At 39.2% G+C, this 27,568-nt stretch overlaps 1 protein-coding gene across 4 annotated transcripts; it reads left to right on the top strand.

Annotated features, from left to right (window-relative positions):
- On the top strand, window positions 1–27,568 carry LOC146317690 (oxysterol-binding protein-related protein 1-like). 4 transcript variants are annotated; one of them, XM_084732085.1, is made up of 28 exons: window positions 1–115; window positions 682–868; window positions 957–1,042; window positions 2,013–2,087; window positions 2,284–2,395; window positions 2,488–2,573; window positions 3,037–3,181; window positions 3,385–3,452; window positions 4,276–4,320; window positions 4,614–4,687; window positions 5,610–5,673; window positions 5,828–5,929; window positions 6,049–6,174; window positions 6,292–6,370; window positions 7,385–7,491; window positions 13,816–13,984; window positions 16,817–17,009; window positions 19,780–19,855; window positions 21,687–21,821; window positions 22,309–22,406; window positions 23,081–23,263; window positions 23,360–23,467; window positions 23,752–23,841; window positions 24,034–24,160; window positions 24,246–24,362; window positions 25,574–25,697; window positions 25,804–25,894; window positions 26,286–27,568. In XM_084732085.1, exons 2-28 carry the CDS (start codon window positions 745–747, stop codon window positions 26,386–26,388), a joined length of 2,907 nt encoding a protein of 968 aa, XP_084588211.1. In that variant the 5' UTR covers window positions 1–115; window positions 682–744; the 3' UTR covers window positions 26,389–27,568. The 4 variants fall into 4 exon arrangements, with proteins under 4 accessions (XP_084588211.1, XP_084588210.1, XP_084588209.1 ...); XM_084732084.1 differs by having other exon boundaries at window positions 13,816–13,999; XM_084732083.1 differs by having other exon boundaries at window positions 6,292–6,397.

Below are 27,568 nucleotides of genomic sequence, written 5' to 3'. Positions count from 1 at the left end.
CAGCTGATTGACAAGCTCAAGTTTCGGCTGTGAAATGTGTTGTGTCTTTCATCTGTCCTAAACTGTGCTGCAACAAGGCCAAAGTCCTCGAATTAAGATCTGAAAATGCTTATCTGTAAGTCTTAAGTCGATATCTCATGATATCTTATTCTAGCTAACGTTAGTTAACAAGCTAGAGCTAATTGATCTAGTTAAGCTAGCTGATCAGTGTTCAAGTAAATATGGGTCTTGTCTAGAAGGGACCCCCTTGATTTGCGAAACCATCGCGAGATTTACATTTGTTATAATTCATTGTTCACCTTGTGGAAATTACAAATGTTTCATTATGTGATAACGCTGCGGTTAAAATCGGGGTAGGGATAAGGACAGTAGGCAACTGTCAAAGGTTAGAGAAAGATCATAGTTTGTGTTAAAATTATAACTCTCGCGAGATCATTCGCGGGTCTGGGGTTCCCTTCAGGACAGGACCGAAAAGTAACCCCGTATCGTTTGAGAACATTGTGTTGTTGGTTTAACGCTTTAAAAGCAGTTTCCCCTCCACGCTCAAGTTAACAGAAAGTAAACTAAAACATAATTTGAGTTATATTCAAACATTCAAAATTATTTCTTTAGACTTAATTTGCCTTTCCCAGTTCATTTAAGACATCTGACGCTGTTTAATAATTAGCTTTTTCTCCCCAGTCTCTTGAACAGGGATTTACAGTCAGTAGCCGTTAGTATTGGACAAAAGGAGGTCAAGTGGTGATGGAGGCAGACACACTTGAGAACCAGCTTCTCCTCTATGCTAAAGCGGGCAGTTGTTCTCACATTCAGAGGCTTCTTCAGTCAAGGATCGACCAAAGCAGCTCTCTCAACATCAACTGCAGATGTAAGTGAGAAGAAGATGGTGTCACCCGCCTAGATTAATCTCAGGTAGCTATTACAGAGAGTTTTCATGTTGCTTTCTGTCACTGTAGCTCGGTCTAAAGCCAGTGCGGGATGGACACCCCTCCACCTGGCTTGTTACTTTGGACACAAGGATGTTGTGGAGGAGTTACTAAAGGTAAGAGCTGATACTGTTCTTTATATTATGTCTAGTACATATTTGCAAAGTGCATCCAAGTTCGATAAATACCAGTTACTGGATGGATATATATGTCAAAAAAAGGAAAAATGTATTACACACAACATAATGATCCCATGAACATTTATTACTGTACCACCATTTGTCTTGTCGGGTCATGACATGAGACACACATTGCCAGTACCAATTCAAGGAGTTATCCAACAGGTCATGTGAAGCCTGTAAAATGTCTTTTACTTGCCTCCAGCAAGCGGGCAGCCGCTATTGTTGAGCCCTAGATAAACCAAAAAAGAAAAAATTTGGAAAATGGTGAACACATTAAATAGTTCATTATAGGGTTGTTACAATACCAGAAATTAACTTTGATTCAATACTAGTATAAAATGAAGGAATAACAACCTGCACACATTTCTGGTACAGAAAAAGTCAGTGAACACTTGCTGAAAGCCAGATTTCAGGCAGGAAAGTAAAGACTGAACTGATCTGAGGTTTTGAATTTTCTTTTTTAAAGCTTAGATACTCTTAATATCATCGAATGGTAGTACTGTATTGTTTTTAATCATGTGATATTAAAAAGGTATTGAAGTACCTGTACTTTTGACAGCCGTAGTGCAATAAATTTGGACCCTTTAACTGTAATTTATATATGCAACACACACACACACACACATATATATGTATGTGTGTGTGTGTGTGTGTGTGTGTGTAATAAAATCAGGTAAAAAACGTCACACACTTTGATGGTATATTGATTAGTGACCATCAGGTGACCCCTTGGATATGTACTTGTAAGGTGTATCTGAATTTTTATCAATTTGAAGAAAGGCTTGTCACATGGTGGTATAGTAATAAATGTTGATGAGAGCATTATCTATGTGCAGGCTCTATTTTTTCCTTTTCCATACAAATTTGCAGCGAGCGAAATTTACTTTGTGGCACACATTTGCAGGCAGGTGCTGATGCAAATTTGCAGAACAGCATGGGTGACACACCTCTCCACAAAGCAGCCTACACTGGGAGAAAGGTAATATTAAAGAATATAATTCACTGTCAGCTCATATATCATAATACGAGGTCCTGTTTGCATTGTAACTTTTGATATACCTTCCTGTCAGCCAACCTAATGTCAGACAAAATTACTGTCACAGACTTTTTGAAGCTTTTGAGTGATGGCAGCTGATGGTCAGTTTTATACTTTTTCTTTACTTTGGATCCCTAAGGAGATTGTTCTGTTGCTGCTGCGGTATGATGCCTGCTCCAACATAATCAATGGAACAGCTAAAATCCCCAAAGATGTCACAGAGGATGATGAAATCATTACAATGCTGGAGGGTATGAAATGATGGGAGTATTTTTTTTTTCCTCTTCTTCTCATTACTGTAGATCAGTTGCCCTTGTTCTCAGATAGTGTTTGGTTTGTGCAGCTGCAGAGAGAAGAGAGATGAGGCGGCGGGAGGAGAAGCTTCTGGAAGCAGCCCGAGAGGGGGACATCTCCACTCTGTCTAAGATGGTCAGCATCTGACCTTTTCTAAGAACTTTGGCAGGAAACAATTCTGTGCCTCTCACGGTTTTTCGCTGTCTTTTGAGGTTGTTAAAATGCACAAACTGCAGGATTACGTTTATATTTGTCCAGATTCTAGGTGCAAAAACAGGATAGCCACAGGTCTGCAAAAAGTCTTAAAATGTCTTAATTTCACATTTACTAATAAAAGGTCTTAAATTCTGTTTGGGAAGGTAGTGGCAAGTTTGAATCATAGACACTCATGAACAAGATGTGACCCGCCCTGTTTTAGCAGACCAGAGTAAATTGGGATTATAATTGCCTTTTTTTTCGATGTATTGTGTTACTCTCTTCAGGTCAATATTATAAATATTTAGTTGTAGATAAGACTTCATTACTGTGTGATGTGTAAAAGAGGTAAATGTCAGTGTCTTCTCCTTTGTTAAATTGTTTTCCGTCTTCTGTTCCTCAGCTCAGTGGAAAAGAAGCTCCAGATATTCACTGCAACGACTCGGTGGGGAATACACCCTTACACTGTGCAGCCTACAGAGGGCAGAAGCAGTGCATTATAAAGCTGCTCAAGTCTGGAGCCAACCCCAGCATTAAAAACAGCAATGGTATATCACCTTACTGAAAACATCACTGCTTATTATTCAGACTAATGTGTTATGAATGCAATATTTTTTATAATGGTTAATGAGTCCACCACAGTTTGTTTTCAATGAATACACATTTGTTTTTGCAAATCTTACAATATGTTTTGCTAGTTTTGTTCCTCTGTATTTCATGATAATTTCTTGTATGGCTGATTTTGTTGCAGACCAGACACCATTAGACCTCGTCCGCTGTGATGAGCTGAGACTGATCCTTGCTGCCTATCAAGACAAGGTAGGGGGAGTGAAGTCGTTTTTAATCAACCTATAAATCGTATGATGTTTTCTTTTTTCCCAGAAGAAAACTTAAGGAAGGAATTATAATGTGGCAGCACATTTTTAGCACCTCTTTTCATGTAATGTAAAAAATGGAGTGCAGCCAGCCAGTCTGTTGCAAAGTCCAACTTGAACTCCACACCACACTACTAAATTTGGTATATGAATCATGTTCCACAAACTAAGAATTTTTAACTATTTTAGTGATCTGGACTGATCTAGCACCATCACTGAATCAGCATCTTGCCATGAAAATCCAAATATAATGAACATTTCTGTGAATTTTCCTGAGCTCATTCCTGTTTCCCTGGAGATTCAAATTTCAAACACATCCTGAGCAAATAACTACATTTTTTGTGCTCAGATTCTCTTTTAGGAAAACATGGACTTTTCTGTCTTGTACCCAGCCTAAATATGTGTCCCCACAAATATCTTTCTGCATTTCCTCTTTTCTCACATTTCTGTACATTTTCAGTCTGGTGACTGTGGAGAAAAAGCCTTGCAAGTCAGCACTTTGTGTTCTTGGTTGGATGTCTGATGAGCCTGGCACAGCTTCAGTGCAGAGCTTTGCATAGTCATGGTGGAAATAAAAAAGGCTGAGCACTAAGCTGTTAAGTAAATTAAAATATATATGTTATTTACCCCTGAAACTATGCAGGTTTTTATTCTACAAAACTGATCTTAGTGTTTGTGGTCTCACACTCTCTCACACTCTCTCTTCACAGCTGTAAATCAGGCTCTGTCTGTACACAAGTCTGAGAATTATTTTTTTTTTCCCAAAGGATGTGAGCAGTGGGGTGCAGAAGATTGAAGGCCCTCTTTGGAAGGTACCCAGATGTTGAAGTGTATTACTTTCTACACTTCATATGTCAGGCAATGTTTTTGTGCAGACTGCTCCACATTTGATGATATAGACTTGACCTTTTTGATTTTACTCCACACACAGTATCACTGTTATTACATACAATTAGTCCCTTCAGACCCTTTATTCCTTATTATTTAGTGTTTTTTTTACTTAATGTCTTAAAATATTATCTGTCTACATAAAAACATATGATATTAATTTACTTTTGCTACTTACTATAGTTGAACTTTTATTGACTTCATGTGTCTTTGGCAGAGTTCACGCTTTCTTGGATGGCGATCCCACTGGGTGGTAATTGAAGACGGAACCCTCTCGTGGTACCACAGACAGTGAGATAACTTTATATGTATGCAGATTTTTAAGCTAAAATGTATAGTATGTACATGTGTATATTCTGTACATATACTGTTGCTGAGGTAGACATCTCTCTCTTGCTATGCCACCCTTATTAGCTGTGTGTAAAAAAAAAAAAACAAAAAAAAAAAAAACATATTTACACAAACCATAGTGTAGGATTTAGTAGGCTCTAGCATTGAACTTGCAGATTGCAAACACCTTGCCTCACCCTCCCCTTCCTATGTTGGCTGTAGAGAGGGCACTGTGTGTGAGATTTTTTAGAATGGCCGAAACCACTAGTACGTGAGGTGCATGCTATTTTGGGGGGAAAATTTAAGCATGCAAGCACTGGACACCACACTGACATAATTATTCCACAATGCAAAACAGTAGTAAAAAACAACATAACAGACAAAAGCAGACAGCAACCAAGGCAGCTCTGTGTAACATCAGTAATGCTTCAATTTAATGTAAGTAAGGTTGAGTATATTCTTTAAATTAGTTCATAGTTGGCCTGGGTAACCATGGTTACATGTCTCCTACTGGCTAGGAGGGGACATAATAAGCACTGAATACTGTGTCCAAAAAGATACATAATACTGTTTATTTACAAAAAGCATAGTGAACAATTGGACACAATTTGTGTAGTACATAGTATATGATTTTGCACGCAGCAAATGTCTTGTCACCTGCAGTGGCTGAAATAAAATAATATCTTCCAAATGATTCCTGTTAGAGATGGAGGTATCAGTAGTTATTCTCGCCTGGAGTGAAAAGTGGAACTTAGAACAGTAACTACATCTATGCCATAGGTAGTTTACTGCTCTGTATTATTTTATACAGTGTGTGTCTGGGGTCTGATGCCATGTCAAAAAGCCTTTGTCTGTGTGCTCTCTCATCTGTTTCTTTTCCAAGGGCCGATGCACAAGTTGGTGTGAGAAAACAAGGCTCTAAATCTCTCACACAATCCTACTGCATGGTAGGTAGTAGAGGGAAGAGTCTCATTGTAATTAACCTTCATGATTACACAAGGATTCTCATTGTTTCATTTTGCACCACACTGAACTTGTACATGATGTTTGACATCTAGTGCAGCAAGCGTGACTGTATGTAATTTTACTTTGTCATTCCAGGTCAAACCATGGGATCATTGCTTCTTCATGCTCAGGTGCTTTGATGACACAGTACATTATTTTAAGGTCCCCTCAAAGACAGATTCAGTGACAACAAGAAAAGTGAGATGAGATTCACCTTATATGCCGTTGCTATACTCCCACCTCCTGACTGATTTGTTTTAAGTGTACGTGCAAGGCTTGAAAACTTTGTTAAGTTTTACTGATATTTGTCCCCTTAGAGATGGTTGGATGCTTTTGAGGCACATTCATCCTACAGTACTCGCTACTGCACCCAAGAAAAGATTATTGATGAGGTGGATGGTGATGATGGCGTGACAGTGAAGAATCTGTCACACGCCCTTCAGGTAAAATTAAGTTCAGACCTTTTTAACACAGTGTATTATTAGGTGACAGTAGGGAGAAAGTGGTGTTGAGGGAGAAGGATTCGGATGTGTAAGTGCCTCTCTCCTGTGCTCTTGCAGGCAGCCAACACTTTGCAGCAGAAATTGGAGAGTGAAGTGTCAATATTTCTGTCGATGGTGAAGAATGAAGAGAACTGTGGTAGGAGTCCTGGAATTGGTCACATATGTATGTAGTTGAAGGGATAGTTTGGATTATTTGAAGTGGGGCTTTGTGAGGTACTTATCAATAGTCATTGTATTACCTACAGTACCAGTACAAAAGCAAAGCAGTGAACTGTGATGACTACGATGGCATCGGCAGCAAACACTTATTTTCCCCTCAATTAAGTGTACGCTATATTTAGAACATTGTCAAGGCTGGTCTGTGCTGTCAGACTGCCTTTTCCAACAGAAAACCACCATTATGTAATCCAAATATCGCTCTCTGTGAACCAGACTCCATTGGTAAAATCAGTCACTTTGCCTCACAGAGCACAGGAGTTACTTGCTTGGTCTGCAGCAGTACATTTCTTAGCTATACTGCTGCGTCCCCAAACTGGGGGCATTTTGACTGTCATCTAAAATGCACAGACTTTCTATAAGTAGTTCATACAATCCCACTTCAAAGAATATGAACTAATCCTTTGATATAGTGTCCTTTTTTATACTATACTGTTTTATACTAGTGCTGAAAAGGGAAGTAAATTTACTGTTCAGAAGAACAGAAAATTAATTACAAGCAAATTGATAGTGATTTTTTTTTTTTTTTTTTTTTTTTTTTTTTTTGGTGATTCCCAGCGAAGGGGTCAGGGTCCTTCAAAATGAATCTGAAGAGTCATTTGGAATTGAAAACAAAAGAGGGGAGAAAAACATTTCAACTGCATATAATTTTTTTTTATCAAATTGTTGCTTTTATTATTGAGAAATGTTGTGGAGTTGTACAGCTCTAGACCTCTGAAAACCATTTAAATAATCTGATGATAACAGTCTTGTACTGTTTTATTTCAGTGTATATTCCAAATCTTTGTGGTGTGGATTGTTGACATTTTAACTAAATTATTCATTTATGAATCATAAGAACAGTCAACAGATTAATCAGTATTAAAAATAACCGTTTCCTGCAGCCAAATTGATATATCTGCACTGAAAATACATATTTTTTGTTTTTCAAAAGCTTTGGCTGCCCCTCTGTTACTGAAAGCCAAAGAGACCAGCGAGCTCTCCAGTGAAACCTGTGCTGCTCTCCATCTGTGCCTTGAACTGCTGTCAAAACAGGAGGAGGTAGGGAAGCATCTTCATCATCTTAATTAAGCCTGTATCAGCATGTACAGGATTGGCTTAACTAACAAACACCATACAACACAGTTGAGTTGGGATCTGGGCTATTATTATCCACCATTATACCATTGTTCACATTGAATTTAGTGCAGCCAGAACCATAGACACTTTAAAATAATATAATGTCAACCAGTGTTTGTTATGGTTGTGAAACAATGCTGCCTTTTGATGCAGGACAAAGTTGAGTAATCTTGAGCTTGATGTAACAGTTTTGGAATCTAGTTTCCTTTTTCAATTAGCTGCAGCCAACTGAGCGTGTATGAATCTTCATCTCATTGACTGCCATATCCTCACCCATGTGCTGTGCTCCTATTGGCTGAATAAATTACATTGAATGATTACAAAATCTTCAAGCTCCTCCCCTTTACGTTAGAGACCTCATACCAATCAGGTTTGAAGTTTGTGTGCACGAGCATGTGCGTCCCTGCCCACCTGTCCCAGTGGCTGTGCTGTGCCCTTGGGAGAGCAATGGAACCGTGTTGTAATCACTGGCATGTCTGTAGGAAGGACACAGGCAAGATCCGCTTTTATGCTTAGGTCTGCATTCGGCTTGCAGATCAGTGTAGAGACACACACACACACACACACACAGAGACACTCTTGGACTTGGATCCACACACTCCCGCTCTGGGGAAAGGCTGTGCATTGAGCAAGAGAACTGAAGCGCGTGCATATTCAGAGGCTCAGCTGGAGATGCATGCATTCACCCTCACACAGTGAAAATACACGCTCGCAGGCACATTTCCACATGCCAGAGCATCCGAGCACAGAAGGCAGAGGAGAAAGTGACGGCACTCTCATCATCCACTATCTGCACAGGTACAAACCAAACACTTGTTCTTTTATCTTCTCGTATCTCATTGTTTCTTGTTTTTTTTTTTTTATTGTCAGGTAAACAAACGTCTGTGTTTGCAGTTTGGTGTTCCCTGATGACTTGTTATATGGTGTTTGAAGTTTGGAACAGATGTGATTTAGCCTGATGTTTCTGGTGTGTTGTAGATATGAGGACTGGTCTGAAGCATTTGCATGGATGAAAGCTGTTCACCAATTTGCAGAGGTCATTCTTAGAGATTTAATGATGTGAATATAGAGTGTGAAACTGAGCATATTTGAAGTGGTGCTGAGCACTACACTGCTTGCTGCATCTTTTTTAATTAGATCAATTTATAATGTAATGAATTCCGTCAAAGTAAGAGCATGGGGAGGGATGGATTAAATTAGACTGAGAACTTGATACTTAAAGGTAAGCTTTTAATATAAAGATTGTTGATTTACCCATTTCTACATAGCAGTCTTTCCTTTGTGATTCACTGCACTGTAACACATAAATTAAGGCCTGAGAGATGATAAATTGGTCTCACCCTTTTTTTTTTTAATCTCATCCTTACTAATTAATTTGACATTGGCACACTGTCAAAATACCACACTAAAATGCTGAGACTGTGTCTACTGATTGCTGGTTATAGTCTGTACTACAGCTCTCATATTGTAAAACCGTCTGCAAAGCAGAAATTAAGCTTATATTTAGCCTATGTTGAGACACAGGTGAAGGGATGGGTCGGATCATTTGAAGTGGGGTTGTATGAAGCACTTATCTAAAGTAAGTGTATCAGCTACAGTAGATGCCGTTATGCACACCCCCAATTTAGAGAAGCAGTGAGCGCCACCAACACAGAAGGTAGACAATGCACTTTCTGTCAAACAGCCTTTTCTGATGGAAAACTGCTATTATATAAGCCAACTGTCACTCTCTCTCCAAACAAGCCAAACTCAGCAACTCCTGTGTTGTGCAAGGTAAAATGACTGATTTCTGATTGTTTGGTTGGTTTGGAGAGAACAATATTTGGCTTATATAATAGCAGTTCCCCGTTGATATTTAAGTTTTTCTGCTGACCTGTCCACAACAGTATATTGTTTTGCTTCTTACACCAGTACTACCACTTTTCTAAACTGGAGGAGTGCTAACCAGCATCTACTGTGGGTAATGCACTGACTATGGATAAGTATCTCATTCAACCCCACTTGAAAAAATCCAAACTGTCCTTTTAAGGGCTCCTGTGTCTACATGTGTGTGGTTTCGTATAAAAGATTAAGATAAATGAATTAATTCAGCATCAGATACAGTGAAACTCTGCTTTTGAAGTTAGCAGGATATAATACAACAATGCTCAAGAGCAGCATGTTTACACAGTGATGTGTGCATTGCCACGCCACATTATCTAAGTATGAATTGGCCACAGCTGCTGTCCTGTCACAAGGAGTAACCCAGCCTTGTTATCACAGGGAGGCTGAGACAATCATTACAGTCTCATCACCCAAGAAGCATCGAAAGTGTCATAACAATGGGCATTGAATTAATTTCTGACAACCAGACAGTATAATAAGAGAGAAAAGTCCTAACAAGCAAGTTACATCCACTGGCCTCATGCTAGGCTGGTGCTACTACTACATGTACTAACTGGATTATATTTCCTACACTGCTGAGATTTGCTGTATTAGGCAGTATTAACTCTAATCCTACATTCCCATTGTCACACCCCAGATGCCTCTATTTGCTGCCGCTTCCACATTTGTTTTCTATATTACGTAACATACAGGACTCATGTGCTGTTTTACAGTGTTACCCTTCAGCAGAGTACATGTGGACTGACCCATTTCAGCAGCTGCGGCGGAACTGAAGCATGCTAGATTAGTAAGAGTGCCACATTTATACAGTACATGCAGGGCACAGTATGACTGGTTGGTGACTATTCAGCATTGACTGTGGAGAGATTTATGCAGCTAACTTTGCGTCTTCACAGAAACATTTTCATGAAGACTGAGCTGCAGATAGACAGTCCTGGGCAGAAGCTCTCTCTAGGGTTGGGACAGTAACACACAGATTAATAAACCCAGCGTAGGCACCAGGCTTCCACACCTGTCAAGAAAACAAATGGAGGCTTACAGCATGAAACCACTTAGTGGTGACACGCAGATAAGCAGATCTGTCAGTTTGTATTGCTCTGAAGACAGGGGAATGGCAGCATACTATCATTTTTGCTAATTTTTTTTGTCCACAGACTGTAAGAAAGCAGATTGCCCTTCAAACCCATGGGGAATGAAGGGAACGCAAAGTACCATTTGACCTTTACTTCAACCATGGCCACATGGATAACTGACCCACTGACTGTCATCTCACACCCAGGAGACACTTCACTGGGCTTCACAGCTAAATGTTCTTGTGGACCCCTGCGCTGACTTCCTTCCTTGTTGGCTCATACAAGATCAGGAGTATGAAAGTTTAAGAGGAAGAAATGTACATTACCCTTATCTTTTTGGATTCTGACCTTTTAGTCAAGGGTGTGTAAGTATAGAGAGGTACCTGCCTGGGAGTGTTTCTGTGTAATTGGTTACTGCATCTCTTTGCTGCACCGGTGCTCACGTCACGCTTGAATGGAATCATTTTTTAGCTCCCAGCCATCAGTCATGTGCAGTTTGATATTGTTACAGTTTCAGACTACTGTATCGAGCTATCATAAATTTGCCTCTGAGATTTGGTTTCCCTTCAGCAGAGAAAACAAATTTTAGAACAAAGTAAAAGCTGTACCCATTGGGGTGTTGGCCAAGGAGAAGCTTCCCTCCCAGGCTTCAGCAGCAGCTACTGCACACAGCCTCAGCAGGGCTTAAAATAGCGCTGTTTGTGCTCAGGCGAGAGGATGCAGTGAGAGCAAAAGAGCTGGCTGGGATAGTTACAAAACAAAGTGTTCTGTCCCTGGATGGGCTCTTAAGCCAAGTGCCTGGGACAGGGATTGTTAACACAGGCTCCCACACACACAGGGAGCTCATTTACTTTACCTCATACATTTAAAAAGAAGCTGGGGCTCTGACAAGGACAATCTTTTTTTGGATGGATTTATGATATGTCAAATGGGTCTCAGTGTGTTTCTGCTGATGTTGATTGGAAGCACTTTCAAGGTCATGTTTTGACATAGGTCAGATAGTAACAGCATATCACATTTAGAACTATAGAATAGCATTGAATTTCTAATGACAAAATTTCTTCATTCATTTTTTTTAAATTTCATTTTAACTCCCTTGCAATGTTGCCAAGTAAAAAAATCAATACATTCTTCTAGATGCAAAGAAACATCAATAAGAAACTTAAATAAAAATGGCAATAAAAAGCAAAAACAGTAAAAGCCACAATAATACCTTAACAATCGATAGAAATCTTAATAAAAAACGAAAAACACCGGGAGGTAAAATATACAGTCAAAGATTTAATTTGCCCTAAGGATAAGCTTTAGATTTAAATGAAATTGGTATGAACTTGCCAATTAATTGTATGGAAGGAAGAGAATCTGCACATCTACAGAGATGCCATTTCTACAGAGAACATGACTTAAAGGTGCTGAACATACAGTATAGAAAGTGTGATGACAGCAAGAGTGAAAGTGTGAAGTTTGTTGAGCCTAGTGTGAAATAAGATGTCAAGGCTTGTTGTGTTTTTCAAGTATACAAGGACACAGGTTTGTATACAGTAAAATGATCAGGGATAACGTTAGTGTGATTGTGGGTTTTCGAATACATCAGATGTGTGCATGTGGCAAGGTCATGAATGCCTCACTCTGGATAAACTTAATGTGGTTTGAAATATTCCGATTAGAGGTGATGTATTGCTTTCTCCAGAGTTAAGATCTGCATACTGTTGCTCATGAGTCATTCTCACCTTTCTGTACTGTATATATAATGAAGGCTTGCTGAGTCAAGCCTTGGGCACAAAAGAAATCAGGCTCACATTATGTATTTTAGTGATTTTATTTACATAATATACTCTTAGTTGGTATCAGGAGTGCTCCAATGCATTGGAATCAATCAATATTCATTACAAATGGCTGGATCTGCAGCCTTGAAGTTTGCTAATCAGAAAAAAAAAAACAGATCAGCAAAGAGGTAAAAATGTCAAGTTAGTTTATATCTTTTTATTTCTGGCAGTTACATTTATGCTTCAAAAATTATCAAGTCATTATCAAACAGTGTTTGTTTGTGAAGATTATCTTGCTGAACTAAACATGTAAGTATCAAAAACGTTTGTTCGACAAAGCTTATTTTCTGCAATAAATGGAATGTAAAAATCCATTCTTTATTTGTGGAGGGAATCAGAGCGATGCTACCTTCTGGGTTGGCCTACAAAAATATATCATCCCTGCAGCCTCTGTGTTGTATATCATGTGTTATCTTATGAAAGTGCTGTCAAAATGAGCACTATTTAAGCAAATGGCAGACACTTGGGTATGTTTCATATTTCTTTATTTAATGATCTTGGAGTAGAATTCCACCAGTTATTTTTTTTATCTTGTTGATCACATAAAACCTTCATAGCGTTCATGGAAACATTTCCCATATGATGATTATAACCAAATATCTGAAAAGGAAACTGGTAGTTCACAGATACTCTTGGCTACAGGCATGAATTATGGGCACATCAGCAGATGTACTGACAGGTGTTTCTTTTAGCACAGCGATGCACACAACTAATAATTCTTCAGGCATTCTCAGAGAAGAGGATGAACTTTTCATGTTTGATAGAGGACTTTGGCTCTGCTTTGTAGTCTCAGATTTACAATTTGATTTACAAGCTCCTGTCTCTCTCAGGCTCTGCTGCCTTCCACAAGGTGACTGCAGGAGTTTTTCTAAACTGTGCTCCATTTTTATGACCGGTGCTTTTCTTTACATTGTGAATGCTTTTTGTGGGCTACTTATAACCTTATCATCTTTAAAATTTTGTTTCTATTTTTCAGAAAAATGTGTTCTTATGGACATTTTATTCTATATCATTTTTGGTAGCATCTGTTGATTTTCATTTAGTTGCCCATCTGTTTAGTTGGTAAAGGGCGTACAAACGGCAGCGTTAGACAATAGGAAACACTGATCTGGTCTGTCCCACAGTGGCATGGCTCAGGTTGCTCTAAAGGGACACTCAATCCTAGGCTACAGAGCTCTCGGAGACTGGGGTGTTTGGTTCCGACTGGAGGAAACCAGATCTGTGGGGAGCGTTAGAACAATGACCTGCCATCAGAACCACAAAGACACGCACAGTGTGGAGACAGATGCAGATCAATACCTTCATATCAGTCAAACCATCAGTCAGTCACAAATTCCAGCAATACTATATCTATATCTATATATCTATACTGTACACACATGAGCATATTCTCTTCATTTACATTGCCTTGTCCCTGGTGTGTGTGTCTGTGTTTTGTGTGTCTGGTGGTCCTGTGTTTGTAGGTGTGGAATCTGAAGTTAGAGCAGGAGGTGGAGAAGAACAAAGCTCTGACAGAGGCTCTGCAGACTTTGGCAACTGAGCACCACGAACTCAAGCAGTCCCTGTCTAATATCAGGAGGTCGTCTACTCTCAGTATCCTAACTGAAGATGACTTCTATGACGCTGTGTCAGGTCAGCAGCCTCTAGGTGATATTAATGTCTTACTGGGGAGATCAGTACATCATTACTGTACACCTGGCTCTTCATCCAGTGTCTTGGCCAGGCCATAAAATTAGACCCATTAAGTCTTGAGCATTATCTGAAGCCTTTCCTTCTCTGATTTTCTACTTTTACTAATGTTGCACTTAAAATACTGACAGACTGTCTTCCACAGCTAGCCTAGGGAGACTCGAGCAACCATGGCAAAATTTAGAGGAACAGGCGCCGAGCTGCAGTCATAGGCTATGATGCACATTTTACTTGATGAAATAACACTTTTCTTTTAATTATGTGTATAGGATACACATATTTACAATTGGAGAATATAAGAATAACTTTATGGTTGCAACAATGATAAATGAAAATTTAAATGTTCTAAAAAAATATATACAGTTAGTGTTTATTTTATACATTAACCATAAAGAGGTGCAAAAGAGCCACAGGTTGCTAACCCCCATCCTATAGAATGCAATGCATTGCTGTAGATTAAACTGCCCAATAGTAAGTAAAGTAGGCTTAGGGCTAGGTGATATCGACAAAATCAGATATCACTATTTTTTGACCAAATATCTTTATCAATATTGCAACAGTACTGTAGGGATCACTATCAGTAATGTGAATATAAAGACTAAGTGGTAATAATGAAACAGCTAGAAGAGTCTGGTAAGTTCAGAAAATTATCTTACTTGTTGGGTTATAACATGCCCACTTTTAAACATTCAAATCAAAGTTCATTTAGTTGTGCTCATTTCTCCCATTGCAGAGCTTTCATCAAGGCATCCTGTGGAGTTTTTGATTCTAGCTATGCTATAGCGCATTACTTTTTTAAGCATGTTCCCATATTGTTTGTATCATCATGCACGTGGGTGTGCACACAAGCAGCACGTCACACATTCCTGCTGCTATCCTATTTTAAAGATTTAGCACGTTTGTCAGGCCTCACAGATATAGACAACACATGTAAACAAGGTGTTAGGAATGTAAACTGCTTTGTTTACAAGAAAACTCCCCAGGGCAATTTTAAGAATTATATTTACATACAGTTCTTACTGTACTTAGAGAATAATAATCATTGTTAATTACAGCTTTTCTGTGTGTCTCTTTGTGTATGTGTGGTTGTACCCAATGACACTCAGTCTATTGGCACTCTGTCTGTCTCTGAGATTACCCAGATAACTTTGCCAGTGTCCCCTCCTTTATACTCAAGGGTAATGAGAGAGTGATTAGCCTGACACTCTCACACTGTAGTTTTGTCAGTACAGTCCATCAGTAGTTAAGAGTTTATTTGACAGTGTTTACTGCACTGCATATTTACCATGTTCAGTATGTGGTGAGATGGATCATACAAAGTTTGCTTAGTCGTGTACCCATTGCCATGGTGATTATATACAGTAGACATCCTTCTACAAAATGTTTGTCTACTCTGGACCAATCTTTCTCAGGAATCATTGCATTATTCATACATAGCCCAGAGTTATCTAGTAGCCAGAGACACTGCCTCTAGACTCTGAACTGTGCTCAGCATATATATATGAGAATCACATACTGAGTGTAAAACCCAATCATGTGTTTTAATATAGAGGACCGTTATGAAGCTGTGTTGGACTTCCTGCCAACACAGCATATACAGCCATGCAACTGTCTGAAATTTAAAGGGAAACTTCTGTGATTTTAAAGCTGGACCCCATTTTCCCATGTTTTTGTGTCTAAGTTACTAACGAGGACAACAATTTTTGAAATTGGTCAAGTATTAAGGGAATGATATGAAACTGGCTGCTATGAGTTCCCTCAGGGCAATTGCGCTCCATCAGTGTCCACAAAAAGTGTGTGTGCTTGCCACTGACAGGCTCAGAATATTATTCCGTTCTGGAAATGGATCCATTTTGTTAAAGAGTCAAATCCTCTTTATTTATCTTGAAACAGCTGTTATATTTCTCTCCTCAAAGCCTTCAGACTCCACTGACAAATACAGTGATTTTATCTCACAGATAATTGTAAAACTACACTTAATTCAAATGACTCTGGTGACGGAAAAAATATGAAACTTACCAAAAAGATCTCTGTTTGTCTTTCCACTGTTTCAAAAATCACCAACTCTGGTTTGGTTGAACTAAAGTCTTAGTTCACTGTGTTCGATGTGAAAATATTACGCATTTTCTACATGCTGTTTGTCAACACTACATCTCTGGCCCTGTTTACACCAAAATATCTGTCAATGCATTATTCAGTATACAAGTACACAAGTACTTACAATGAGCACTTGATTTTTCCATTGTGGTCCTCTTTCCAGGAAGTCACAGATAATGAATATGGTTCCCTGTACCCACACACAAGCTTACATTACAAACTATACATCCTTACATGTAAAGCTACACAGCAGGACAAAAGACAATAAGACAATAAGACAATTTATCCTTGTATCTCTCTCTCTTACTTTACATATATCTATGTAGACTATTCTCCCCTACCTTTGTCAATATGACAGAACCTGTACTGTCACTGACAGTACAGGCTAGAGGAGGAGTAGCATCCAGCAAGCACAGAGCAAACAATGTTGGAGGAAATGAAGCCTCCGTGTGGCCTCTCATTGGAACACAATCCTCAGGTGGGGTTTGGCAGGCAACAGGGAGGGGGAGGCTGGAGGGGAACTCGAGCACACAAGCGCTTATTTGCGGACAGTGTGCTGTTCAGGCTGCAGCTTTTCAGAGCAGGGCCGCTTGAACCTGAATGTGTGTATGTACGTGTGAGCGTTGACCTGGCACACCTGGCATGACCTGGCGTCTGCCCCCTGTCGTCATCCCACAGAGTCGGAGTCGGAGCTGTCTGTGAGCGGCTTCCTGTCTGTGGCCAGTCACTCCTGTGAAGAGGACGAGGGGAGAGACACCCCCCTTCTCAGCAGCCTCCGCCATCCCAGCGTGCACAGGGGGCCTACCGGAATGTCAGGGGAGGGTGACCATGGCAACCAACCAGCCCAGTACAATGGAGTCAAGAAGCACAGGTGGGACACGCTCCAGTTATGATGTCATGCTTGTTTACTGGCTTAAATGATGGGAAAGAGAAGAGTGGAAATGTAATGTCGCCCATGCCGAGTGCTCTCCAGACAGCCTCTCCACTGCATTTAAGATAAATATCAGCTGGGAGCAGGAATCAGTACAATGTCCTGTAAATTTACATTGCTTAAATAAATATTGCACATTTGACTTTTTAGTATGCGTGTCTGATGACAGGTTTAAGACCTCAATTAGCAAGACGATAGGCCAGTAAATGACAGAGTTGGTGTAATGAGATACCATCTTTCCAATCCAGTCTGTTTTTGTCTTCAGGTGTTTGTGTTTGAGCACCCAATCCGTAGAGAATAGCCTGTTTTGTTTTTCTTGACAGATCCAACTCTCCAAGCGAATAACATAGCGCTTGTTGTTTGGTGGTGGTGGTGGTGGGGGTTCGTGAAGATTTGACAATCTCTTTCATTTCTGTGGATGCTGATTCTGGCTTGGCCTCTCTTCCTTAGTCCAACAAGTGATCCATGAATAATTAAGCATGTGCTGGCTCTGAGTAGGAGTTGGAGGAAAGGGGACTGGCTGGTTAGCTATGTGTGCGTACGTGTGTGTGCGTGTGTGTGTTGTGCATTAAACATTTATGAGGTGTCTGTTTATTTGGAATTACTCCTGTCATTCAAAGATACGTCTGTCCCTGGTTGCCTGTTTATGGACCTAAGTCTAGTTGTTAAACATTTCTCTCCCTCTTAATCTTTCAACGACACACTAATGCCCAAATAATTTGTCTTTGACTTAAAGACACAAGTAACAGTAGTATAAATTATTTTTATGCATGTAATAATAATGATTTGAAGAGTAACAGAGCATAGACGGCGTTGGCTGTAAGAAGTGCACACTTCAATGTACTGATATAGCATGTTTATGTGTGAAATGTTTATGTGGAAAATCCTGCCTCACTTCCAAGTTGGCTTGTGTTTCAGTAGCCTCTGCTGAATAGTACACTTTTGCCAAAAATGTCTTTAAGGGATAAACTGAGGGTAAAAAAAAAAATACAATTTCTATGTTCAGCAACCAAAAACTACAGGTCCTATGAATCTTTAGAAATGTAGAGTACATTAGTAGAGAGTAGGAATATACCTGATGTTATTCAGGAAAGAGCAAATAATGGAAACAGATATCTCTTCTGCCCAAACTTGCTTGTTATTTGGGAACGAATAATTTCCAAAATGCAATGCAGTAATGTTCAGAGTATTGCTTTTTACTTTTATCTAAGTACTTCATTTTAATAGAGTTGAGATATTCTATTACTGTGAACTGCACTGAAATGAACACATCAAGAAACATGAACGCAGCCTTGTTGTAATTTCAAGGATATTTTTAGATCTTTCCTGTAAAGAGTTCCTGTTTTCAATGCAACAAAACATTTTTTCATTTTCTTATTCCTCATTGCCTTTCAGTTAAAACGGAGGCAGTAGTGGGGTTCAGTTCATAAAACTTAGTTTAGAGAAAGAAGTGAAATGTTCAGTATGAGGATGTAGAAATGTACCATAATTAATTTTATGCCAATATTAAATCAGTTTGGGGCTTTGAATGTACAACAATTGCAATGCTAATGAATATTAGGTTAGAATATAAAACATTTGTCTGATTTAACTGACTTCCAATATAAACCACGCCCACTTCTGGTCTTCTATCTGAATACAGATATCAAGAAAGATAATTTTGTTGGTTGAGCAGATACAGTTAATGGCTCTATGCACCTCTAGCAGAGATGATTCACTCATCATCATGTTTCATTTTTCCATTTTGGGGGCAAGGATGATAGAACACAAACCAGGCCAGAAGTATACTGTAGTCTGCCAGGCATCACTGCTCTGCTCATCCTACAGATGGAGCAAACCCCCACCCCCTACCCCTCTGTTTATTTAGCTGAAGTAATGGCTTTTATTTGTGTAGTTGCCTCAGCACTCAATTTTAAACAAGGGCACCATCTGCCTCCAGCAAGCATGGAAGATAAACTTTGTCACATAACAACATAACAAAAAAACATTTGTCATAATTAATATAACGGGTGTGTAAATAAAATAATCTTATAAACGTGAGTGTTCCTGTGCCAAGATTCATATGCAAAAGGATCAATTTAAGGACTCTTATAACCAGTCTTGAAAACCAACACACACGCATGCAGTTGTACATCCATTCATGGGTATTGCATGAGGCTTGACCAGACCAGCTGAAAGCTCATTAGCTTACAGGTGTCAGATGACTTGGTTCCCAAATGGTGGCTCAAGCTATGTTGTCTGCTCTGCACCTTTTATATACTACAACTCTCAGCATGCAGTCGATAAAATAATGGTTTTAATGTGTGGTTTACCCAATATTTAGATGAGGTGTTGGGTTTTGTGCTCAGTGCCATATTAGAACTGTAAATAGTTTTTGGGGAGATAAGATCCCATGCTTTGTTCATCACATTTTGCATCAATTATGGAATTCTTTCCCAGTTTTATGTTAATTCTATGTAGCTTTTATGTGAAAAACTTGGTGGATTGAAATTCTTGGTGTTAAAACGCTTTGTGCTGCATTTCTTGTATGAAAGGTGCTATACAAATTAATTTTAGTATTATTGTTATCAGTGTTATAATTGTCATTGTTACTATTCTAAAAAAATATTGCATTAACATGTCAATGGAACTTATGTCACATCCTATGCACACTGATGTCATTTTCTTAGTTGACAGTTTTTCTCTGTGTCTTTATTCTGTGGTCCCACAGGACATGTCTACCGGCTCCCATGTTCTCCAGGAATGATGTCAGCATCTGGAGTATCCTGAAAAAATGCATCGGCATGGTGAGAACAGACAATTCTTGTCAAACAGATTTATTTTCTATTGGTTGTGCACCAGTTTGTTGTTTGAAGAAGATTAATTCTGATTTGAGGTATTGTTTTTAAGCAGGTTTGTAGAATTAAGTCTAAACTAAAAAGTTAACTAATTATGAGAAATTAGTTTTTGTACTTCCTCCTTAACTAATGGTGGCTTCAGGAGGATAGTCATTAGTATCAGTGTCTTGGAGTCCTGAGGGATCTCAGTCTTCACTCAGCCCCTGTCTGGATTTAATTACATTTAATAATGTCTATTAATGTTTTATTCCCCAATTAAATGTGGCTAATGATTCATGCATACACAATTCAGTGGACAGATAGATATGGGCTAAAATGTGTGTTTTACCACATATAGTGTAAACCACTGGCTATAGCCTCACACTAAAGGTTACTTTTTACTTTTTTGCATTGGACTTATTACTGGGGGTCCTTGTGATTTAGATCACGGCTGTGTTTATCATACAGCGCATGAAACAGAAGTTGTATTTTACTTAGATTAACTGACAGTTTCCCCTGGATGTAGTCAAGGCTCTGTTAAACATCAACATTTCAGGAGCAGAGCATCTATACTTCAGCAGCTGCATAAATAATATCGTAAATAATTGTTTTGCCCAATTTCTGCATGTTTTAGATGCATATATACACATTTGCAGCTCATTTAGATCAAATAACAAATGCTTTGTGTACCTGAATACAACCACCTTTTGTTGTTCGTAACCTTCTCTGTCATCATCGCTCATTTTAAACGTCAATATAGATGATGTCCCAGTACAGCTGTTGACTGCTGTTCAGCATATTATGAGCCGTGATCAAATTTCATACTTGTTCAGTTATCTGACGACAAAAAACAGGTGTTAAAAAGAAATTACGGCCCCAAATCACAGAGATGCTGATTCGTACAGGACTAATATTATTATAGGACCTCTGTGCTTTGTGAAATATGGCACATGTGATTTTTATGCCTCAGCACCGGCAACAGCATTATGTTTTCGAGTTGTCCGTCTGTCCCATTCTTGTGAACATGATAGCTCAGGAAACACCTTGAGGAAATTTCTTCAGACTTGGTACAGACATTCATTTTGACTCGAGGGGTCAAAGGTCAAGATCAGTGTAACCTTACAAAACATGTTTTTGGTCATAACTCAAGAATTTGCATGCTAATTTTAACAAAATTTCACAGAAATATCTTGTAGAATAAAATGATGAAGCAATGAGATTTGACATCCAAAAGGTCAAAGGTCAAGTTCATGGTGATGTCATAATGTTCAGCTCTCTATCAGTCCTCTGTACTCCTTTGTAAAAATAGTCTTTACTTAAAGAGAACATGTTTCTCACTGGAAATTACTCACCGGAATTGCACATCAATGTAATGATAACTGATATTTTGCCAAAAAATACACTCAATAACTTTTTAGTTCCTTCAAAGTATTTACTACAGATGATAGGAGTCTGAAAAGACATGAATGTAAACATCAACTTGACTGTTTGGCAGAGGCATATTAGCATGAGGTGGTAATTTGAGTTAATTCACAGATTACACACATTAACAGAGGATTAAGATCATAAACAACCTCTGCAATTATTACAAATAACTAGCAGTCCCCAGGTAATGCTAGCCTTGTGCAAATTGGGCTATAGTGTATATATAAATATTATCATCTTTATCTTGTATATATGTACCAGTAATAAATACACAGCTCTGTTGTATGGAATCGGATTAGATTTTAGGGCTGTTCCCAGTACACAATCCTTTGCCTACGCAATAGTCTTACCAGCATTTCTTGAACATCTTTTTCAGGAGTTGTCAAAGATTGCCATGCCTGTGGTGTTTAATGAGCCTCTGAGTTTCCTCCAGCGGTTAACAGAATACATGGAGCACACCTACCTCATCCACCAGGCCAATGCCACAACAGACTCTGTCGAAAGGATGAAGGTACTACTATATCATGTTTAGTTCTCTTAAATAAAAACATATAATCATATATACATTCACTCATATACACATGCATGTTTTCTGTCATTTATGGGGTCGTCACAATTTCAGTTTTAAATGAAAATCAATCAAAATGAGCTTTAATTTCAATAATCATACTCAAAGGCAGAAACTGTGATTTCTTCCAGGAATTTTGTGCCACTTCAAAGACAACACAGTGTAGCTTACCAGCTGATATTATTATAGCTATATTTCTTTAAGGATATTCTGAAAATGTAAATGACAACGGTCAGGGTTTAAAACCAATGATGTTTAATCATTACAAATTAAGGCTTGATAGTCTAACAATGGCATTGCTATCAGTGCTAAAAAAAAATGTTTAAACTGAATCATGTCTTAAAGATTGAAAAAGAATTGTGACACCTCTAATTATTAAATATTGAATTAGTTAACTGTAATTTGGTTAACATAAGTCAATGTTGTGCAGTGTGTTGCAGCATTTGCTGTGTCAGCTGTAGCATCACAGTGGGAGAGGACTGGGAAACCCTTCAACCCACTATTGGGAGAGACATATGAGCTAATCAGGTAAGACAATGAAATCATTAGTACCTGAAAGGGATAATTCTGGGTTTTTTACTTATCCATTGTCAATGTATTACCTATAGTAGATGGTAGTCAGTGCAAGGTTTATTGTTTATTGTATCATGTCAAGTATGATCTAACATCTGGTGAATCTGACCTAACTTTAGAAAATACGGAAAACCACAGTGTAGTCTACCATAGTCACACAATAGCAAACAAACTAATAGATTAAGGCAGTGATAGACCAGCAACACCTGGGTTCTGAGAGGTGAAACTAGTGTTTTTCAAAAGAAGTCTGGTTGAGCAAGCAAGAACAATATAATCTTTGATAATTGCTGTTTCCTGTCAGAAAAGGCTGTCTGACAGCAAAGTAGAACAGTGAAAATATTCAAAATATTGTGTACACTTGAAACTGATATTGACTTTTTTAAAATTGGCCTATTCTTAAGGTGTCCACAGCAATATATTATTTAGCTTCTGTGCTGGTACTCCTCTGCTTCTCCGCACTGGGAGCACATTGACTGGCATCCACTGTAGTTAATACACTGACCATGGAGGAGAACCTCATACAAACAGTTCAAATAAGCCAAACTGTCCCTTTAAATGGTCCATTAACATTTTGCATTTAGTGAAGTTTTTGTGTGTGCAATACCAAACATGTCCCTGTTCCCCATCAGAGAGGATTTGGGCTTCAGGTGGGTGTCAGAGCAAGTAAGCCATCACCCTCCAGTCAGTGCCTTTCAAGCTGAGGGCCTCAAGGAGGATTTTGTCTTCCACGGCTCCATCTACCCCAAACTCAAGTTTTGGGGAAAGAGCATAGAAGCCGAGCCCAAGGGAATCATCACACTGGAGCTGCCCAAGTGAGTGCCTGGTCTTAAGACTGCTTTGTAGCTTTGCAAGTCTTACTCCTTTTGAGCGTTGCATTATCTTATTGTTTTGTTTCTCTGTCTTTGCAGATATAATGAAGCCTACACCTGGACAAACCCCACCTGTTGTGTCCACAACATCATCGTTGGTCAGCTTTGGATTGAGCAGTATGGCAGCGTGGAAGTGATCAATCACAAGTAATAGAAATCCCCTTTCCATTTTTAACTGTTATGTTTGTCTGCAAATGCATGCTTGCCTGGTGCTTTCACGTGCACAGAGACTTGGGTGCATGAATATCTTTTTCCTGCGCTCAGCAGCGGAGCTCTGATCTACATTCAGATTCAGCTTATTGATCATGGGAGCTGAAGTGGGACAGTTGCTGTTAGAACAGATGAGCAGGATAATTAATGTTTGAAAGCCTCAGCTCGCAGAAGCAGAATAGTGAAAAGGAATTAGTAAACAGTCTGTCATTCTGCGGTAGGACCGGAGAGAGATGCAGCATGACGTTCAAGCCCTGTGGCCTCTTTGGAAAAGAGCTCCATAAAGTGGAGGGATACATCCTAGATAAAAGGTATCTTCTCTCTTTAATTTACAGTGATTTCATTATTCATTTGATGTTTAAGCAATATAAATTCGTCATGAATTACTACATTGTTAATTACCATATGTCATATGTCATATCAGACGGTTTTACTCATCAGTGTGGTCAGAACAGTACCATTCAGTGATGATGTATCTAAAGCTCACAATTATGTGTTTGCAGCAAAAAGAAGCTCTGTGCAATATATGGCAAATGGACTGAATGCCTGTACACAGTAGACTCCGCTGTCTTCGATGCCCACAAAAAGACCGACAGAAAGAATTCAGATGAAAAGAAGGGCAATAAACAGGTATTCAGTTCTACTGTTTCCAGAGTCACCAGAGTAAAGTAAGTTCAGAGTAAACTTAGAGTATTTTGTCTTTATCTGCCCTCAGAGCAGTGTGGATGAGGAGCCAGAAGAGATGCCACCACCTGATGCTGAGACAGTCCAGGTCATCCCAGGCAGCGAGCTCATCTGGAAGATAACGCCTCGACCGGACAACTCAGCCAAGGTACACAAAGGCAGGAGGGGGTGAAAGGAGAACAATTTATAGATTACAAAAAAAGAAGAATCAGGCATCTTGGGGGGAGAGGAGGGATTTATGTTATCTGTTGCTTTCTCGTCCTTGCTCTACTGATGGGAACAGATTTTGTGCAGGGTGCCAGTATCAAGTCTGCTTACCAGTCTGATTCTTCATTGATTCCATAAGTTTTCTTTGTGGAGAAAAGTAGACCTACATAAGTTTGACCACAGTCTAGAAACATCATCATCATCTAAAATTGAAGTGAGAGACTATTTGTACAGCACTTGTTTTCATCAAGGTTTTCTTAATCAAAGAAAAAATCTGCTCAGCCTGCCTGTTGCTGCTAATGTTAAGATTCAAGGACATTTATTACCATCGTACAACACAGGGTTGTACAATGAAATTTGCGTTTTAGTTCCTTGTCCTTCGACTTCAACAATCATTATGTCGTAAAAAGGAGTCCACCTCCTGCTGGAGTCTTGTGTGTTGCATCCTGTCAGATTTGAGTGTGATCCACCCTTCAGGTGCAACAGCCCAATCCAGGATGCTGTGGAGCAGCTCTCCATGTGGGTTTTCCCAAGTTGTTTGGCCAGCTTGAGTCCCATTGCATCCGTTTCAATGTCTTGGCCGGGCATTTTCCAGGAGCAGCCTTAAGTCCCAGCTGTGGCATGGCTCTTATCAAGTGCCAAGTGCATTGTTGATCAGGATCAGCTGCAATTCATTTTCCAATGTGATACATGTTTCAGCAGGAGTAAAGTAGAGAAGTTGAACAGAGTCATAACTTAAACTAAACTTTGCACGACATGCCGTGAAGACTGATGTGTCATGTGAACAGCAGGTAGCACGTGAGTGAGACCTGTCTTCACACCAGCTGTGTGGAGTTATTTTAAGTTCAATGCTGCTAAAAGTTTTATGTGTGAAAAAGTTTAAATAAAAACAAGCAGTCGTATTGCATAACTGAGTCATGTTGTGGGCTATATATTTCTTCTTTTATTGGAGTAGAATATTTGTTTCACAATTTGAGCATGATGTTTTTTAGATGGCTCTGTTAAGCAAAGTGCATCCATGCAGACATATTATTAAGTGTGTTGTTGTTTAAGAGAGTGAAAAACAGAATTGGATTGATATCTGCAGATGTCCCTCACCTTGTTCCCTCTGACAGCTGAAATTTTGTGTCATTTTCATTCTCTCTGTTCCAGTTCTATGCATTCTCATCATTCGCCATGCACCTAAATGAGCTGGAGAAGAGCATGGACGGAGTTATTCCTCCAACCGACAGTCGCCTCAGACCTGACATCCGCGCCATGGAGAATGGAGATATAGGTACAGTGTATGACCTTGATTTGATTTGAGTCCCTGTTATGCCACGCCAGGTTAAATGCAGTCTCTGGGGGTATTCAGGCTTCTGTGTCCATGCCCTCCTTTACAGATTTGGCAAGTGCAGAGAAGAAGAGACTTGAGGAAAAACAGAGAACAGCCCGGAAAAATCGCACCAAATCAACAGAGGACTGGAAAACGAGGTTAGTCACTGAGTAACATGATGTAACATCCTCACCCCGCTGCTAATTTGTTTCACTGATTTCCTCCTTATTGTCTTGTGTTACCAACTATGCCGTCCTCTCTATTATACTTGAGAAGGAATGCTGCACTTGGCCCAAGGTTTGGTTCAAAGCTTTGTGTGGTTGCTGTTGTTCTGTCTGATGTGAAGTGCTGCACAACACCGCCCTCCTCAGGACAAAATACAAAACTGCAACTGTTTGATATTGAATGCATTTCTCAAGACACAGGCACTCAATAAGATAGTCATGTTTAATACTGGATATTTGGTGTGAAGAATAGTGTTATGCTGTTTGTGTGTTTCAGTTTGCCTGTAGTCATAGTAAATAAATCTTCTCTCGTTGTTAAAACTAGGTGGTTCCAGCAAGGACCCAACCCTCACAACAAAGCTCAGGACTGGCTCTACTTGAAAGGCTACTGGGAGAGGAACTACACCCACCTGCCTGACATCTACTAACAAGTAGAAATACACACAAACACCATACACACGGATATCTACTTTTACCACCGTTGGACTTTATCTGCTGTACTGGGGTTTGTGCTAGGGCCCCAGCACATGCATCAATCAATGTCTTAAAGCAGCCGAAGACAGTAAAACACTGAATGAACCCAGAGGCATATACTCTTAAATAGATGTGTGTGAACAAGTAAAGCACAAAACTCTTCTTGTTTATTTATTGTGGTTCCTGACCACTTACGTATGGTACAGTATAGGCATGTATTGGAAAAACTAGAATGTATTTTAGAAATATTTATATTTATCTAGATAGATGGAGTGTTTAAACAGAAAACCTCGGTTTTGTTGTTGGTAGTTTGGTCATAAGTCCCACTGGTCATGAAAACATTTTATTCATCAACTTCAGTGTAGAGATGTACGAGGCGACACCATGACAAACAGCTATGATGGAGTACATGATGCATCCTGAGCATACTGATTAGATGTTTGACTCTTACTCTACTTGTGGATGCACACAATAATGCAGTGCAAAGTATTGAAATAGCCCATTTGGGAGCATTTGCCTTTGTTTTCACTCTGGTACTTTAAGTAGTGCAGATAATTGGTGTTTAACTGGATGTGTTTTAAGTCTGCTCATTTGCAATTGATTGTAATTCTGTGTCTTGCCATTTCTCTGCAGAGATGATGATGAGGCGAGTAAAATGTTTTCACATCTGACAAGAACAATGGCCAGCACTACCACAATAAGACTTAGATTTTCACAATAAACTACATGTTAAAAACATCATTAAGCCCTGAACTATGTACTGTATAGATGTGTATAGAGACTAACAGCGTTGCACATAAGTCTACCTGACTCTGTAGATACTGTAGCACTTTTTTCTAACTATAACTGAAGCAGGGACACTGGCTCTGCACTTATAGATTTGTGTGTGCGTGTGTGTAAAGGTCTTGCCATAGTTAAAGTATAATTATCCTAGTGCTGTTGATCTAACTGAATGCATGTGCATTACTATAACTATGCAAGCCTTACCTCCTTCACAATCAAGCACTGAATATTCCTTTTCTCATGTTGTGATGATAGCTGCTATGAGTTTTAGTTTATTTTTCTGTTATCACTCTTTTGGGTATCAAAACAGAATTTCTATTGTTGCTAAATAAAAGCTTAATGTTACTTGAA

This window comes from Lutjanus erythropterus, chromosome 12, assembly GCF_056507025.1.
Source record: "Lutjanus erythropterus isolate fLutEry1 chromosome 12, fLutEry1.hap2, whole genome shotgun sequence".
Taxonomy (NCBI): Eukaryota; Metazoa; Chordata; class Actinopteri; order Lutjaniformes; family Lutjanidae; genus Lutjanus; species Lutjanus erythropterus.
The sequence above is the reverse complement of the archived record's forward strand: the minus strand, read 5'-3'. Positions and strand labels throughout refer to the sequence as shown.

What these genes read in the sequence shown, in the direction of transcription:
- LOC146317690 (XM_084732082.1), top strand. Translation starts at nt 745, where the DNA reads ATGGAGGCAGACACACTTGAGAACCAGCTTCTCCTCTATGCTAAAGCG. An exon ending in CAGCATTAAAAACAGCAATG is followed by an intron (nt 3,182 to 3,384) that starts GTATATCACCTT and finishes ATTTTGTTGCAG; the next exon opens with ACCAGACACCATTAGACCTC. An exon ending in ATCACACTGGAGCTGCCCAA is followed by an intron (nt 23,264 to 23,359) that starts GTGAGTGCCTGG and finishes CTGTCTTTGCAG; the next exon opens with ATATAATGAAGCCTACACCT.